Source organism: Polychytrium aggregatum, assembly GCF_025602895.1.
Source record: "Polychytrium aggregatum strain JEL109 chromosome Unknown BJ171scaffold_7, whole genome shotgun sequence".
Taxonomy (NCBI): Eukaryota; Fungi; Chytridiomycota; class Chytridiomycetes; order Polychytriales; genus Polychytrium; species Polychytrium aggregatum.
Genome location: NW_026516209.1, coordinates 696415 through 710382, shown reverse-complemented (window position 1 = coordinate 710382; position 13968 = coordinate 696415). Strand labels below are relative to the sequence as shown.

Below are 13968 nucleotides of genomic sequence, written 5' to 3'. Positions count from 1 at the left end.
GGTGGGATCTGTTCGGACGCTCGTGTTGTAGCATTCACCAGGTCCGCACCGCTGGTGGTCGAGTCAAGCCCCTCATCAACCCGACAGACAAATCCATCACGCTGACTGGAGCTCGGCGTCGGTACTTTCTCGACACAGTCGTGGTTTCTCAGCAACCAGGACCATGTTCCGAGGGCTTGATTCGGCATCAAACAAGTTGAGAAGAGCAACTTCGACGTCGGTGCCGGCGGCGGAAGCAGACTCTTGTAGCCGCAATGCTCGATCGACCAAGATGACGTTTTCGATGATGGGCCCGAGAAGCGCCCGCGTCATGTAAATGAGCTGCATGGCTTGGAGCATATGGCGGTTCTGTTCGTCGTAGCGTCGCAGGGTGGCTTCGTCAACAGCTCCAGACATGCCTACCTTGGACAGGGCATGCTGGGCATAGAGTACGAAGGAGTCATACGCCTCGTGTGGCAGCCGCTTGATCCGCAAATGTCCTTCGTCGGTGCGCGGGCCGTCCAATTTGAGATCCGAGAAGACATAGTTAAGCAGGCTGCGGTAGTAAGTTCCTTCGAGCATGTGGCGAAGCTGGGTAAGCGATACGGCCTCGATCGATACTTGACAGGCCAGACCGCGAGTGCGGGGCCCAAATCCAAAGTCATGTTCCTCGAACCACGACTTGACCTTGGAGCTGAGGGGAAAGCCTGCCCGAGTCGCAAATGCTCGCAAGCGTCAGCATATCGCACGGGCATCGCCAAGTCCGGGTGCATCCCGGTATGGCCAGCATCAGCAGTCCGCCCACACGAGGCCGCCGACATCCAACAGATGGCCTACCGAATATGCAATTTGGATGGGACAGGTCTCCTTCAGTCAAGAGATTGTAGCAGCAACCGACCCCGACCAGAGCGCGGATTCGCTGGTCTCGGATGAAGGACTCAACCATCGCGCTGGATAAGTCGCCGCAGGCATGTAAGCCCGTCACGACATAGGACGATCTGGATGTGTTGCTGCTGATCATCTTGTCGACCTCTGGCACAGCACCCCTGTCGATCCGATCCACCAAGCCAACGAGAGAGTCCGTGTCAAGCTTCTGAGTCAGGTGGAGCACCTTGTCCCCGATCTCGGGAGAGTTCTTCAGGAGCCGTGCCTTGGATCCGCAGGTTTGGTGGCTGTCAGAGTCGACAGCGACCATGGGAACTTGCGAAATGGCAAGCATGTATGTAAGATATCCCTGTGTCGACGCGAGGGTGGGTGAGCTTCGATGCGATTCTCTGGGGCTCGGCATCCAAAGAGTGGCGTCCATGGGGCCCAATATGTCCCAAGAACCAAGGACCATCCCGGGTTTGGAGCGGATCTCGCCTACCTGCCCAGCGCCAATGTCCATGGCCAGAGATGCCTGATGGGCATCAACTTTATCTCGCACCAGGTTTGTCAGACGATCGACCTGAGAGTTGCCTCCGCAACAAGTGTGACGGAGAGAGTCAAGAGTGGCTTCCGAATGAGCTGTAAGCACTTGATCGGGGATGGATCAGCTCTTCCTCGCACCATCAGCGCTGTGCGGTCAGCCACAGCGTTCTTCCAGAATCTGGTCGCTGTGTATCCTGCTTGAGAACAAACCTCGTGCTTCTTCTTCATCTTCATTGGAATCTGCGTCTTGTGGCTGCTGCATATCGGACGCATCAGGTCTGCGGTACCATAGTCATGTTCGTCAAAGTTCCTCGGCAGACGGAGCTCCAGGGCCTGCTTCACAAAGTGCTTAAAGGACTCTGGCCACTCGTCCTGAGACACAAACGCCGAATTGGTCAACCAGTCACTCGAATTCGAGGAGCCGCCGGAGCATATGCAACGACGAGTTGGGGGGGGGGCATGAAATGCTGATGCAGAGACGGCAAATGATATCGATATGTCGACGACAAGGGGCATGTGGATCATCGCTATGGACATGTGAATCACCGCAAGGGACATGCGGATCACCGAGTATGCAACCGCATGATGGTGACAGCCAGAACCACACCTTGACAGTCCCGTCCTTGGCCATGAGCAGCAGATCAGCGAGCAGCGCGGTGTCGGCCAGGGCCATATCTTGCACAGGGGCATCCTTGGCCTGATACGGCCCCAGTATCGAGTCCTTCCAGCCGTCTGGCCAAGTGGTGTCGTAGTAATTGGCGATGAAGTAGTCGAGGAAGTGGAGCTGCGTCAGCCAGCGATGCTGGTGCAACAGCGCCAGAGTCCGATCGAGATACTCCTCGGGCGACTGCACGGCACGAGGCAGGCGGATGTGCATTCGGGCTCGCAGACTTCTGGGAAGGCAGAGTGGTGTTGCTGGGCAGAGCGCTGCTGGACTTGGCCGGCTTGGCGTCCTGCGAATGCCTGTCAGATTGCTTGTGGGTGTCGGCCTGATCAGGAGGATCTGCTGGTCAGGAACCGAGGTGACGGCCATGTTCCTCGGTCCGCGGTCTCGCGAGCCGATATCTCGACGGGTGCATGGCAGGGTTTCGCCGTAGAATGCTGAGAGACAGCCCCTCCCTCCCAAATCTGGGGCTGCGTGGCATTCACCATGACCGATAACCATAATACCGGCCCATGCCTCGTGGCGCTGTGTCGAATGTTGGTGTGGGCTGCTCGCTCGTCCTCGATCTCGTCCTCGATCTCGCCCCCGATCTCGGCTGTGTTCTTGTGGCGAGCCCCGCACGTGACGCGAATGAATTTCATACTGCCCTCGTCTCGGTGCGCTCTCGGTGCGCTCTCGGTGCACTCTCGGTGCGTTCTCGGCCCCCGCCTCGGTGTCAGCTGCTTTTGTTTGGTGCTCTGGCCTGCTGCACCCTCTTGCTCCATTCGATCTTCATCACCCCCGCATCCGCCCGCCCCGCCATGTCCGACTCCTCCACCCGCGTCTATGTTGGCCGACTCTCGAGAGAAGCCAGAGAGAAAGACGTCGACAAGCTCTTTAGGCAGTATGGCGAGATCCGCGAGATCACCCTCAAGAACGGTTTTGGCTTTGTTGTAGGTTGCTCGCTTCTGTCGTCCTGGCTTCTTCCCATAGGCATGGCTGCTCGCTCGCCATGTGATCGATCGCTGCGAGATCGGCCACGCCTGCCTGCTTGTCTCCAACACAGCCAAGCCGCAGGTCGGTGCAGCAGCATCCAGTCGCTTACCACGACATCGTCTCGGCCATATCCCACAGGAATTCCGTGACCACCGAGATGCCCGCGATGCCGTGAGAGAGCTCCACAACAGCGCCTTTTTTGACGACAAGTCAGTGCCCCCCCCCTGTTATGCGACTGACGCAAGGATTATATCATGTTGACAATGCTTCCGACTCCATCGGTGGCCTAATATCCCTGTTTACGACTGTCCCCACTCCCAACCGTCCGGTATCGCCTGGATCTCGTGCAACACATGGACGCTGGCCCTCCAGGATCATCTGCGAGCTCGCCAAAGGCGAGCGCCGTCGCGCCCACGATCGGTATGCACTGCAGAGGGTGGGGTAGCTGGGTCTGTGATGCCGCTGCAGGACGCTTTGCTGATACAACTGTTTGTTCATAGGTTCGGCCCCATGCAGCGCACCAACTACCGCGTTGTGATCGAGAATCTCTCCTCAAGCGTGAGCTGGCAGGTAATGAGCCGACAGGCAACGCCTCCGCCTATCTTTTATCCGAGCCTCTTGCGTGCGACCTCCTTCCTCGTCGCGGGTTCCTACGGCTGAGGATCATCCCACAACCTGGACGGGCTTCCTCCTGGCCTCCATGCACATGCGGTGCTTTGCCACCAAGCCAAAACAACCCGGCCACCCGACGCTGCCGCTGGACTGGAGCCCTGTGCGCGATGGACCAAAGATACCGTGGCCTGCTCGCTACCTCCTCCCTCGCGGTCGCCGATGTCCTCCCTGGTGGTCTCGGTTTCGTCTCTTGGTGCCCCTGGTGTTTCCTTTGGCGTCGTCCCGGTTTCGCCCTCTTGGCCTGCAGTCGGATCCGCTCTTGACAACGCGGCAACGATATCATCTCTGCTGGCTGGCCGGTCGATCTGGATCGCTGGGATTCTGTTGAACAAGCCCCTCCCTTTCTGGCTCGTGGTCGTGGTCGAGGCGTCGCCTTGGAGATTGAAATGCAACCTGCTCGATCTAGTATCTGCGGTATCGGTGGTGGCTTGTCGGAATTCTCTCGGGCCACTCTCGGAGACACGTAGCTCCTATCACGGATCAGCCCAGACCGGACCAGACGCTTCAGCCCTTTGGCGGGTGACCGTTTACTTTTCGAAGATCCCCATCCTGGCTGTAATCGAATGCTGAACTCTTCCTCTCTCTATTCCAACACGACTGGGCAACAAATCACAATCGCAAACCGCAAATCGCAAATCGCAAACCACAATCGCCAATGACCATCCGAATCCCGTACACTTCAATCCATGATGATCCTGTGTGGCCGTATTTTTGTTTGGCTCGCGCTATACCCTGTTTTTCCCTTTACTACTACAACCACGGGCTGTCAAACGTCCCCAATCGATTACGGTTACGCTATTGCCTCCATCTGGATGGCTGCAACATCAACCAAAAGGATCTGAAAGACTACATGCGCAAGGCTGGCGAGGTCACCTTTGCGGATGCTCACAAAGAGCGGCAAGGCGAAGGGTAAGGGCCGATACAGTAACAAGCAGGACGATGATGACGCACTGTTCGACGCCCCTTGATCAAGACGGTCGCCGGCATGCCCTGAGCAAGTCACAACGGCCCAGATCGATGGCTCTGTCGTGCCTCACAGGGTTAGCTCACGACACAGAACAACCATCTCACCAGCCTGATCCAACCTTCCCTGTGTGCATTAGCGTTGTCGAATTCTCCTCCTTTGATGACATGAAGAACGCCATCCGCAAGCTTGATGATACTGAGCTGAAAGGCAAGCGCATCTATCTCCGCGAGGTATGTGGCTCTCCAGCTTTGAGATCGATGGGGCCGCCCGATCCGGCTTCTCATCCAGACTAAGCCTCGATCACGGGTGACTGAATACCTTCTTCACGTTTCCTGATGCACAGGACGACGGTCGCGGCCCTCGACGCCGCAACCACGGTCGTTCCCGAAGCCGCTCTCGCAGCCGCTCCCGTAGCCGTTCTCCACGACGTGATCGCAGCCGCTCTCGCTCGCGATCACGTAGCCCGTCTCGCCGAAAGCCGGAGGACCGCGACCGAAAAGACGATCGCCGTGACCGTGAGGACCGCCTCGACCGTGATGATCGTCGCGAGCGCTCGGTGGAGGATAACGGCGCCCAGACATCCCCCAAGATGGACGAGTAAATGCACCGGCGGGGCGCAGTATATGCGCGGCATGCACCACCGGCTGTGCCCTGATCCTCGTGTTCAAGGGATGGTCTTGGCGCCTCAAGCCGCATGCCTTTGCCCAATCTCCGCTTCCTGTTTTTCCATTGGATTCTTGTTACTCGTAGCGAATTGTACTCCTTCCATCACCCCCCTCCTTTTACCTCCGGCCCAACCGCAGCCAAAGCCGATGTGGAAAATCCGTTGACCAAACACACCAGCCACTGGCGGCGCGGGCGATCAGGCTCGCTTTCTGTGGGGCACTGCCTGCATGTATGATGATGGGAATGAGCCGGAACGACCTGTGTTTGAGGTCGATGGCCACACATTCTGGATCCTGAATACACACAGTCATCACCACCCAATCCATACAAACAGGACAAGGGGTTCTTTGCTATCCCGAGCGATTCTATTACCGCGTTTCCAAAATGAAACGGGACGCCCCGTTTTGAGCCATGACAGGATTTTTTTCTGTGACTTGAATACACCCACCCACTCATCGCAATCATGGCCAAGAACAGCACCCTCGATTTCCGCATCGCTGCACTGCGACCGGTGGTGTGCACTCGGAGACTGCCAAAGTGATCTGTTCTATTTCTCATGGCATAGTTAGACGCATGCCATCACGCACTACGCTGACAAATGGGATAGGGAATGTGTCACATTTGCTATGTGTAAAGTGTACCGCCATACCCTTCTCAGGCGCGACAGCATCCCGGCTTCCTCACTCCCGCTCGGCCCGTTCGAGCAGCTTCTTGGTGCTTTCGATGAGAGTCTCGGTCTCGTCGGCGGTGGCGGGGCCGTGCGCTTGCCACCGAAGCTTGCACTGGGAATCCACCAAATGCACCCAGCCAAGCAGACGATTGCTGATTCCGATCTTTCGTCGATCGTCTGAAATGTCCTTGTAGCAAAGGAGATATTTGCCCTGGAACGATACCGCGCCTGTGAGTTGGGCAAGCGCCAGCACTCGCTCGTCCAGCACAAGCAACCCTTCGCTGCACAGCCCAAACGATCGTGCTGTCCAGGTCGTCGAATCTCCATTGCAGGACCTTACCCACTGCTCCTTGACTAGTCTGCGACGAAGCGATGGCAGGAACAGCTGCATGGCCACCGACTTTGCCCAGTTGTCCTCGGCGTGAATCTGGTTGAGTCGAGGATCCCGATTCCGATTCGATTTTAATGTTATTGGTGTCGCGTTCGTTGCACAGCGATATCCAAAATCACCGCCGTTTACTTCGTCCACCCTATGTCCTGTGCTCGAGCGCCAGCACTATTCGCCATTGGTTTGGCCTCGTTGAGGGCCGCCGTGCGCTCGCCATGTCCCGCCCTACCTGCACAATCTGCACTTTGTCGTTTCCCCCGAATTCTTTCACGAACGGGGCGATGTATGTATCGATATGTTCCTGAAGAGCAAGTCCGTGTGTGGTTTGTGAGTAGTAGGCAGCGTCGCTATCTTGGGCAGACACCGGCTGATGGGGCAGGCTCCTTCCCGATTGGCGGTGGACTCGAATACTCGCTCCACGAGCATCGTTGGAATGCGACGGCTATAGAAGGGAATATCAGGGCAGCATAGCTGATCGAGATCTCCTGTGACAGACTCTCCGCGGCTTACCGAGGCAATGCCGGAATTGACAAAGGTAACCAGGGTGGCCGACGCCTTGGGAACGAGCTCGTAGATACTGGTCGTGTTTCCGGCCAGGGTCTTGGCTGTCACATCAAAGAACCGAGGGGCAAGCTAACATGGACAGATGGTCAGCCGGCAGGCCGTGTTGAGCTCCACTTCTCACCCAGCGACGCTGTATACACCACCCGTCAGCGGCCAACGAGTACGAGGCTGCTCATACATGGCTGGGCGTCATCTTCTTTGGGGCTTCCCACAGCTTGACGCCTTTCTTGGCAATTTCTGTCGGTCGCGAGCGGGAGAGTCGGTTAGACATGTTTCATGCAATCCAACATCCGCTCGCTCTGAACCTCTGCAGCAATGCTACGGAGCTTACCCTTTGCGTCGTCCCAGTAGCCTTCGCGAAAGGCTTTCTTGAGGCTGTCGATCGATGACAGGACGATAAGAAGCCGTACTTGCCTCCTCCCGCTCCATGGGCGATTTGCTGGCACTGGACACGGCAGTGAAGGCGTCGGACTGATCGTTTGGATGCCCCGTTGAACCAGAAATGCGATTCATGGGCTTACAGGATCTCTCGCTCTTTCAGGTTGGTTTCGAGATCCAGATACTCGTCGATGCGACGCTTCAGCTTGGTGTCGACGGCCCGCTTCGGCGAGGCTTGCACCTTGCCGTCCTGCACCTTGGAAGGATCCCTGTTTGGCAACCGGCAGATACAGAGGCAGTAAGCATGCGGGACATGTTTCCAATGTGCATTCGCGCAAAATGAGGACAGGCTCCCCATCCTCAGCCAAGCCTTTGGACGAGGCACATGCTCGGTTTTGTGCGCTGCGAAGGCTGCGACTGCTCCTCCATTCAGAGAGGCCTTACTTCTTTTCGGCTGCAGATTTCTCCAAACTTTCTCGCTCGGCCTTGATCTTTGCCTGCATCCGAGCCAGGTAACCGTCGCTGGTTTCGCGCAAGAAATAAGGCGTTGGTGCGCTGACAGTGCAACATTTTCACTGCATAGCATGCGGTGCTGCGACACCATGAGCCCACAGATCCACGAGTGCCTACTCTTGCTTTGGGTTCTGGATTTTGTCCTGCACGTCCTGCTCCATCTTCTGGATCTCCTGCTCCATTTTCTTCTGCAGCGACCGGAACAGCGATGCGGGCTTCTTGCCGCTCTGCTCGAGCGATGGGTCGGACACAGGCCCGGCACTGTCCTCTCCATTCAAAGACGGAGGGAGTGTCGGCTGGATCGGTTGTGATGGCTGGACTGGTTGCGATGGCTGTGCGATGGGCTTGGATGATCCATCGAGATCGATCTTGGGCGGCAGCGGGCTGTGCGTGGGGCCGGTCTTGGCCGTCGAGAGCGGCCGTGCCAGTGCGGGGCGGAGATGCCTGAGGGCTTGCGCAAGCGCTGTCGAGGCCATGGCGATGCGAGGCTGGTGCGGCCGGATTTGAGATCTGACAGAGCAAGCGAGAGGAGCATGGGCTGTTCGCTGGCGGATCTGCAACCAGTTTGCGTTTTGATCCGGCCTGCGCCGCGATTGGCTGCGCGAGCGTCACGATTCCCTCCACGTCCCGGTCTTGGCGCTGCCGTTCGGTTCGGTTCGCGGCCTCAAAAGCTGGGTATCTGCCCCCCTGCTGGCAGTCCTCTGCGCTGTCCTCTGCTCACTCTCCTTGCGCTTTCCGTCTCCAACCGCACCGGCCAACACAATCGCCCGGCCATGCGTCCAACCCAGCCGTCGTATCGGCCGCTGATGGCCCTCTGGATATGTCTCCTGGCCGCTTCACTCTGCGCGGCTGCCTCGGATAAGATTCACATCCGAGACATTGAAACGCTGACCCTCTACCACGGCCACAAGACGGCGGCCCGCCGGGTCCAGCCCGTGCCCCAGATGGAGTGCATCGGCGGCGATGCCTGCAGAGACGTTGTCATTCCTGTGATCCAATGCTACAACCGCGGATGGGACGGCCGGTACGAGTTCCCTCCACTGTCCCGCAATGTATGCCATGGCTTGACCGCGCATTCGTCGTTCATAAAGTAGCTTTATGGTTTTTCATATTTATTTATTATCTTCACGGTGATTTTGTTTCTGCTGCTGTCACTGGGGGCAGGCAAGTCCAGTGGGAGTGCCGTGCCGAGCTCGAGGATCTCTATCGGTTTGGAGAAACGACGGTTACCTGCGAGGGATACCGCTACAAAGGCGACGACAATGTCCTTGTGGGCTCTTGTGGAGTTGAATGTAAGCCGGATTTGCTCTCTGGACTCTGCGAGGAATGGGCTCGCCTCCATCTGTACTCTTGCTGTTGCCGGCTGCGAGCCAATGCTGGAGCCCCTTTGGCCGGCCCTCTCCTTTCCTTGCTCCCTAACGCACACTCCTCTCTGCTCAGACACCCTCATACGGACTCAAAAGTGGTTCGATCGAGAGCAGTCTCAGAAAGCCCGGCACTACCAGCAGCCCTACCAGCACCAACAGCCTCAACGGCGGTACGGCAGAAACAGTTGGTGGGATGGCTGGCTGGGCCGCAAATCCTCCTGGCATCGCTACAGCCACCATGACGACTGTAAGTGTGTGCGTCGGTTGGTGATGCGCCGACTCTGTAGTGGGCTATCATGGATACGCATCCTCTCGAGCAATCCTCCTTTGGCACCCAAACAGCGTTTCGTGCATCGTTTTGGATTCCAGGATGCAGGGTGGCGAGGAAATACGGCGAAATGGGAGCTGGCGCCTGAGCAGCGACAATCGACAGCCGATTGGGATGGCAAGGCAACGCAGCGCCCAAGAGCGCCATACTCACCACGGCCCATCAATGACAATTCGCTGGCCTGCAGATCAACGCTCCTCTGACAGCTGGACCTCCAAGCTGTTTTGGCTGGCGGGGATCCTGGCGGTTCTCTACGTCTTGAGCCAGAGCTGGATCATGCCCCAGCGGAATGGCAACCGCGGGTTGGTAGCAGCATGAATGACTCTGTTGCTGGGCAGCTTTGGATGTTGGATGGGACTGAATACAGCTGCATTTTGTTGTTAACCGCATCTGGTTGCCATTCAACCAACTCGCTGCAGCAACGGCCGAGGCTTCCGGTGGCCCGGCGGATTCGGCGGTGGTGGTCCTGGATTCGGCGGCGGCGGCCCTGGATTCGGTGGCGGCGGCCCTGGAACCGGCAGTAAGTATTTGCACGGCGAGCCTCCGCAGCAGAGTCCGAGCGACCTCCCTCATGCTTCCACATGCAAGCATTACCCTGACCCAATTTACGATCGAACTACCCAAGGCAACCCACCGCCTCCTCCCTCCTCGTCGTCCTCGTCCTTCCCACGATTTGGTTTCACTGAGGGGCTCCTGGCTGGTACCCTTCTTTCCAACCTGGTCCGTCCAAGTGCTCGATCGACCAGGCCGCCCAGAGAAGAGTACTCGCCTGAACCGTCGCCCCGAGCCTCGGGCAGTTCGTACCGACCGAGATCATCTGGCTCATCGCGCCCGGTAGCGTCTTCTTCACGGATGGCCTCTGGATTTGGCGGAACACGTTCTCGCTGAGCCGTGAACATGCGGAGGAGCTTCATCCGTGTGTCCAAGCGCAAAGATGAAATGTCTGCTTACTACCAAGCCCTCACAACGAGACGCAATACATGCGTGTTTCAATCCTGGGTGAAGCTGCTCCTGTCTGGCAAATTCTCGACGTCCTCAGCTCCCCCCCCCATCCGCGCTGTAACAGAATACGACCGACACAACCGATGCAGCGTCGGGTTATCGCCGGTTCTATGACGGCACAGTGTATCATTATGTCCAGTGAATATGGACAATCACAAACGAATGCCCGAGGCAAAGAAAAACCCCCAATATTTGCCGATAATATGTGCGAGGATTGTGCTTCTGGCACCACTGATTACCCGGCTTCGCGATTGATGACAACAGATGTGGGAATGGGACGGGCGCTGTCGGACGGGAACAGAGCGAGATGTGTGCAGTGAGGCGGGCTTTTGTGTGTGACTGGCGATCAGAATGTCTGTCCTCCTTGATAGTCTAGGTGATTGTTTCGTATACGCAGGCCCTGCGCTTTGGCTATGATACAAAGAAGGGGAGATGTGGCTGAGGCAGCTGGCCGAGCATGCAAGCAGAGGCGGCGGTAACGCTTCTTCAGATCGGGATGCACATGAATCGGTGCAGGGCCCTCCGCAGCCTTGACCGAGCGCATCCAATAGAGCCGAGGACATCCTTGATGCCAGCGGGAGTGGTCTGCTCGCCCAGGGTGATGACCAGCGACGGGTTGGACCGAGCAAGCTTGGTGAGGGGTCCATATTCCTGGAGGTCTGGATTGCCATGCAGAAGTAGACGATGCAAACTGAGCAGAGCGGCGATAGACTCTGGGAGAGCACGCATGCTGTTGTGCGAGGCGTCGAAGGTATGGAGTCGTTCCAGCCGACCGATGGACGGAGGCAGGAGCTCTATTTGGTTGTGGGAGACATCCAAGGTGTGCAGTCGACTGAGCTGGCTGAGCTCGCCCGGCAGCTGGCCGAGGCGATTGTTAGAGAGGATGAGATGCTCAAGGGCCGCCAGAGCAGCGATGGAGGCTGGGATGGAGGCGAGGCTGTTGTGACTCAGATCCAGGATCTTGAGTCGCCAATTGAGGCGAGCAGGCGGCGCAGATGGAGACTCGGTCCAGATGAAGCTCTCGGACCGCCGGGGCGATAGCCAGGTCCGGTCGTTGCTGTGGTCCAGGGATTCGGCCAGGCTGACCCGGCTGCGGTCGAGCCAGAGGGAGAGGGGACGGGTGGCAACCGAGACGAAGGAGATGCGCGAGGAGCGACCCGACGGCGGGACTGGGGTCGGGGAAACAGCAGTGGTTGATGCTGATGCTGATGCTGACACTGATGCGGATGTCAAGGCGGAGGCTGATGCCGAGGAAGACGCAGATGCGGCCGCATCGTCGGGACAGAACGAGATGGCCATGAGCCGGTTGCGCGCAAGCTTGACCGTCTTGCAGCTCATGGCAAACACGCGCGGTGTCATGTGCACCAGCGAGTTGCCGGACAGCTCCAGCAGATCGAGGGCATCCAGGTCGGCGAGGGACTCGGGCAGGGCCCCGAGCAAAGGATTGCCGGAGAGATAGAGCTCCTTGAGGGCAGCGAGGGAGCCGATGGCGACGGGGATGCGAGCCAGCTGGGTCGACGAGAGATTGAGGATGCGGAGCCGCTGCCTGAGAGCCAAGACTGCACGAGGAAAGTCGCCAAGCGGATTGGAGTTGAGGTACAGAATTTCGAGACGGCTGAGGCTGGCGAGCGAGTCCGGGAGATGGGTGATGAGATTGTTGGAGAGGCGGAGATCGGTCAAGGCGCCCAGGAATCCGATTGAGCCAGGCAGGGTGGTGATCCGGGTGCCAATGATGCGCAGACGGGTCAGGCACCGCAGGCCGCCGATGGTCGGAGGGATTACATCGATATCGCCATGCAGGCCCAGCTCGGTGATGGAGACAAAGTTGCCGATCGAGTCGGGGACGTTGCGGCCGACAATGCCGCCGAGATGCAGCTGGCGCACTCCCGAGACGGCCGAGTGGTTGAGCTTTTCCTTGAGCTGGATGCCGACCCGGGAGGCCCACCCGGCCTGGCTCTGATACCATCGCTCGAACAGGCGGTGGTGGTGGAGAGCGCAGAGGTCCATGGCGGCGTAGTAGAGGGCCGGCTCGGACGAGGCAAACGACCAGAATGCATCTTCGAGTGGATCGATTTGCTCGCTGGTGCGGCTGAAGAAGATGCATCCGCCGAGGGCAATGGCTCGGTAGTCGAGGCCGCGAGGCAAGACAGCGCTCTCTGGGATTCCCAGGAAAAGGGCAAGGCCAGCTTTCCAGCCGGGGTGCCGAGGCCCAAACCAGAGCCGGTAAAAGCGGGCGAGTCGGGCGAGCCTGGAGAGCGTGAGGGTATCGACCCGGGCATGCTCGACGACGAGGTCGAGGATGAGAATGGGATCGGCCATTGGAATTCAAGGAGCTGGGATGAGGCAGCCAACCAAGACTGAAATATCGGTGCCAGCCAAAACAGTGATACCAGAGTGTATCGGGAGCAATGCTGGAGCAGCGCTGGAGCAGAAAGGCGAGAAGGCAGTGCTAGACGAGGGCGGGAGAGCAACAAAGATATGGATGGATGCCACCAAAGGCAATGCGGGTGCGGACAGATGGCCCCAACGTCGATGGAGACCAAGAGCGCCGAGACAGCGCAAGCAAAGGCCCCGAAGCAAGTCCGAGGGCACCGGGCTGGAGGAAGGGCGTGTGCCGTGGGTTCGAGCAGAGTTAAGCTCGGACGAGCCGACACCAAGACGGAAAGAGGGTTTGGCGGGAAAAGACAGCGGGAACGGGCGGCGGGAGAAGCCAGGGTCTGGACCAGGTATATGTTGTCCCCGGGCGCCATGCGGCGCAAATCGGATCCTGCTGGCGGCGACAGGAGGGGGGCAATGAGACGCTGGCTGTCGGTCATGGCAGCATGGGGCAGGGCAGGCCTGGATCAGCCGACCACGCGGGGCTGTGCTTTGAGCATCTGTTCAACGGCGGCTGTCTGCGCCGATGCACTGCATGCGATAATGAAACAAGGCGACCCGCTCGATCCGACGATGTTGCCGTCGAGAAACCAATTCTGTTTGGAGTTGTCCAGAGGTGTCCAACGCATATCGAATCTCAACACTGCGCTCCTCCCAACACAGCCATGAATCGCGAAAGGACGCAGATGGACACTGTCCTGTTTGTGCCAGCACCGGCTGTATATTGGTTGCCCGGCGCCACAATACGCCACGGACAGGGCCATCTCTGCCTCCAAAGGGGCGATGCTCCGGCTGGGCTGCAAATGCGCTGTCTCAGCGGAATGCCACAGCGCCAGAGCGGCTCGGGGTGGACGCAGTTCAAAGGAGAAGGGCAGCAGCAGAAGCAGCAGAAGCAGCAGAAGCAGCAGAAACATCATCGGCAACATCATTGGCATAACCCAAACCAAAAGCAGCAGCAGCAGAATCGCTGACACCGAGGGCTACAGATTCTCGCTCTGTCGCTCGCCCATGTCGTTTTGGTACTGCTTGAAATCAGAGGCCTCAATCTC

At 58.3% G+C, this 13968-nt stretch overlaps 5 protein-coding genes across 5 annotated transcripts; 2 read left to right on the top strand and 3 right to left on the bottom strand.

The window, feature by feature from the left end:
• Positions 1-63: 63 nt before the first annotated feature.
• On the bottom strand, positions 64-2138 carry BJ171DRAFT_278424 (methyltransferase domain-containing protein). Its single transcript, XM_053106880.1, has 5 exons — positions 1995-2138; positions 1600-1761; positions 1346-1426; positions 817-1213; positions 64-686 (listed from the first exon to the last, which is right to left on the bottom strand). Exons 2-5 carry the CDS (start codon positions 1660-1662, stop codon positions 97-99), a joined length of 1131 nt encoding a protein of 376 aa, XP_052969697.1. The 5' UTR covers positions 1663-1761; positions 1995-2138; the 3' UTR covers positions 64-96.
• Positions 2139-2821: 683 nt separating this feature from the next.
• BJ171DRAFT_493237 (serine/arginine-rich splicing factor 5-like protein) lies at positions 2822-5654 on the top strand. Its single transcript, XM_053109893.1, has 7 exons — positions 2822-2985; positions 3167-3237; positions 3401-3448; positions 3529-3598; positions 4536-4609; positions 4804-4897; positions 5011-5654. Exons 1-7 carry the CDS (start codon positions 2854-2856, stop codon positions 5266-5268), a joined length of 747 nt encoding a protein of 248 aa, XP_052969696.1. The 5' UTR covers positions 2822-2853; the 3' UTR covers positions 5269-5654.
• Positions 5655-5860: 206 nt separating this feature from the next.
• BJ171DRAFT_278375 (ATPase assembly factor ATP10) lies at positions 5861-7676 on the bottom strand (the record flags this gene model as incomplete). The annotated part of the gene is made up of 7 exons (XM_053106878.1): positions 5861-6214; positions 6344-6430; positions 6621-6692; positions 6902-7024; positions 7134-7192; positions 7287-7330; positions 7477-7676. Coding segments are annotated over 7 exons (786 nt in total), but the record flags the coding sequence as incomplete, so codon positions are not given.
• Positions 7677-7963: 287 nt separating this feature from the next.
• BJ171DRAFT_278372 (uncharacterized protein) lies at positions 7964-10466 on the top strand. Its single transcript, XM_053106877.1, has 6 exons — positions 7964-8870; positions 9011-9138; positions 9287-9460; positions 9729-9843; positions 9961-10061; positions 10167-10466. The coding sequence occupies exons 1-6, from the start codon at positions 8287-8289 to the stop codon at positions 10427-10429; spliced, it is 1365 nt and encodes a 454-aa protein (XP_052969694.1). The 5' UTR covers positions 7964-8286; the 3' UTR covers positions 10430-10466.
• A 276-nt stretch (positions 10467-10742) lies between these two features.
• On the bottom strand, positions 10743-13231 carry BJ171DRAFT_278384 (uncharacterized protein). Its single transcript, XM_053106879.1, has one exon. It carries the CDS (start codon positions 12860-12862, stop codon positions 11030-11032), a length of 1833 nt encoding a protein of 610 aa, XP_052969693.1. The 5' UTR covers positions 12863-13231; the 3' UTR covers positions 10743-11029.
• Positions 13232-13968: the final 737 nt, after the last annotated feature.